The sequence below is a fragment of the Odontomachus brunneus genome, unplaced genomic scaffold (genome assembly GCF_010583005.1).
Source record: "Odontomachus brunneus isolate Ranch 3 - 2012 unplaced genomic scaffold, Obru_v1 Obru_scaffold_048, whole genome shotgun sequence".
NCBI lineage: Eukaryota > Metazoa > Arthropoda > Insecta > Hymenoptera > Formicidae > Odontomachus > Odontomachus brunneus.
In genome coordinates, this window is record NW_022639498.1 from 738,221 (window position 1) to 741,195 (window position 2,975).

At 36.1% G+C, this 2,975-nt stretch overlaps 1 protein-coding gene across 9 annotated transcripts in view; it reads left to right on the forward strand.

Moving 5' to 3' along the window:
* LOC116844921 (triple functional domain protein) overlaps positions 1–2,975 on the forward strand; it is a 41,558-nt gene that overhangs the window by 8,299 nt on the left and 30,284 nt on the right. For 8 of the 9 annotated variants that reach the window (XR_004378155.1, XM_032817070.1, XM_032817071.1 and 5 more), the window contains 2 exons: positions 1,154–1,332; positions 1,401–1,548. Coding sequence is in view for 8 of the 9 variants with exons in the window: in XM_032817070.1 (XP_032672961.1) it covers positions 1,154–1,332; positions 1,401–1,548 (327 nt within the window). In the remaining variant the exon portion in view is untranslated. Of the gene's footprint in view, positions 1–362; positions 459–1,153; positions 1,333–1,400; positions 1,549–2,975 lie in introns of all 9 variants that reach the window. The other variant, XM_032817067.1, reaches the window with a different exon arrangement.

Here is a 2,975-nt window from a genome sequence, read left to right on the forward strand (position 1 = left end):
TTTTCGAAGGGTTGTTTTAACATTGACGTAAACATCTAAAAAAATATAGATTTAATATTTCTCTCTTTTACTCGCTGTTTTACAACATATCGAAAGTTCATAAAAATTGTCGAGGAACAGCTCTGTTCCTTTCCTTGTCAGTACTCCTGAGAAGTTTTCTTACACAGTGACGTACGCCCGTACGCGTTATCAATATTCTTTTTCTTTATTTTTGTTTCTCGTTCTCGTCTCTTATTTTGAATTCTAATTTTAATAGGAAAAGTTATTATATATCACGTATCATATTCGTAATCTGAATCCACATCGAAAAATGGATATATATGGATGTTTCTTAAGTGGGATTGGGTAAAATTCTTATTTAGGTGCATAGTACCAGTAAGAAGCTTCTTTATCAACTGGATCATCTTGTGCAAGTCTGTAATCAACCGCAAGGAATTGACCATGTCGCCAGAAAACATGTACGTTAATTGGTGTATACAGGAACAACTATTATCGTTTTGTTTTTATTTTTACATTATTAAATTCCTCCCTGTGATCACTTCCCTGTGTTTAATTGTAAAGATTTTAGAAGGATTCTCACAATTGCAATGCACAGAAATAATTGGAGTCTAGTTTTTCATTAGAGAACACTACTTCCTACTATTAATTATATCTCCTCTTGTTATACTTGTTATAGTACTACTTGAATTCTATATACTACTTGAATTCTATATCTTGCATGGGATAAAGAAAAAGAGGCTTATTATATAAATCTTATTACTTAGCAGAGATAATAAAACATATGCTTGCTTATGCTATAATCACATATCTGGTTTGTATAAAGCTCATTGGAATAGTAGTTTTCGTCGATATTGATCGGGATGCATGCAGTATTATTTAGCTAGTTTTAAGGTCCATTTATACTTGTCCACTTATACTTGTGTTTCGTGTCTGCGATTTGTACTCGATAAAAAATTCTATATGATTAAATGAGAATATTTGTCCGTATTCGTTCGATTTGTATATGTCTCATTTAAATCTATGGAATATAATTTATCGTTCGCATGTGTACGTATGCATGATTGGATTGGATAAATATAAACGGACTTTTAACAATTAATCTTTCAGAATAATTTGTATCACAATGTATATCCTGATCATCTGATTTATACAGAGTCAAGATGGACACAACATTGACACACACAGCGGTACAAGCGGTAATCCGGCAGCTGATTACAGCGAAGGCGCATCTCACGTTTTAGCTGTTATCCATCAGATTCTTGGTCATCATAGGGCATTAGAAGCTCGTTGGCATGCCCGAAAAGTCAAGCTACATCAACGACTTGCGTTGAGGTATGAAAACAGTGAAATTTTATTTAGTCTCGTATTATCGACACAAAATGTGTATTTATAATTACTAGATTGTTCCAAGAAGATGTGAAGCAGGTTCTCGATTGGCTGACGAACCACGGCGAGGTTTTTATCAGGAAAAATACAGGCGTTGGTCGTAACTTGCAGAAAGCGCGGGTTTATCAGAAAAGCCACGAACATTTTGAAAACGTTGCTCAGGTAATTCTACGATATGATATATCTAATTTTACACATATATACGCACGCGCGCATACACAAACACATACACATATGCATATATACATAAATATATATATATATATACACACACACACACGCACACATATATACACATATTCATATATAAATATATATATACAGGGTGTCCCACAACTGATAGAACACCTGTTAGGGGTAGGTAGAGAATGCAATTTGGAATTAAAAATTCCTCTTCCATCTTTGGATCCGACAATTAGTTAATGAGATATTAATTAATTAAGTCTGCCAATTCTTTAGCACCCTGAGTGAGCGCTCAGGGATGTAGAACGCCGTGAGCCCTTCAGGGGCCTTGCTTGTCCGTTTCTCTCCTCTTTTTGTACACATACACTAAAATCATTCATGATACTCAACCACCGACATGCAGAAAACATTCAAGTCACCTGCGCACTCGAAGGAAACATACCACGTATGCTCTCCCCCTCCGGCACATAAAGTGCAAGCACTCCGCCTACTCGCACCAAAAACATTCAAATTATCCATGCACTTGTAACCGCACGCAAAAACACCCATACATTATCCCCACATATTGAAAACTTGCCACCTTCCTAGCCCCGGTCTATCAAGCACTCATCCAAACACCCACTCACTCACTCATCCATATTTATTCCTCTGAGATACAAAAGAGGGAAGAAAATGGACAAGCAGGGTCCCTGAGGAGTCCACGGCGTCCTACGGCGTCCCTGAGCGTTCACTCAGGGCGTTAAGGGATTGGCAGACTTAATTATTTAATATCTCATTAACTAATTATCGGATCCTAAAATGAAAGAGGAACTTTCAGTTCCAAATTTCATCTACATACCCCTAACGGAATGTTCTACCAGTTGTAGAACACCCTCTGTGTGTGCGTGCGTGCGTGCGTGCGTGTGCGTGTGTGTTACATAGATGTGTATACAGGGTGTCCCAAATCACCTTCACAACCTCTCGTGAGGACGTAGAGCGAATTAAGATGAACACAAAAGTCCCATATCGTTTTGTGATATTCGCAATAATAATAAAATATTAATTAAAGAAGATTGGTGAATGATCACGCGCGATATGATAGATGAGCTGCAGTGGCCGTCGTATACTTATACATTAAGTCAAACTGAATAAAAATGTCTTCTACCATTTTGCAAATGACCACATAGAGTTTTAGATATTAATTAAAGAAAATTTGTACATTATGATACACAATCATGTAACAATTTTCTTTAATTAATATCTAAAAATCTACATGGTCATTTGCAAAACGGTATAGGACTTTTGTGTTCATCTCAACCCGCCCTAGGTCCTCACGAGAGATTGTGAAAGTGATCCGGAACACCCTGTGTATATACATATATATATATATATATATATATATATATATATATATATATATATATATA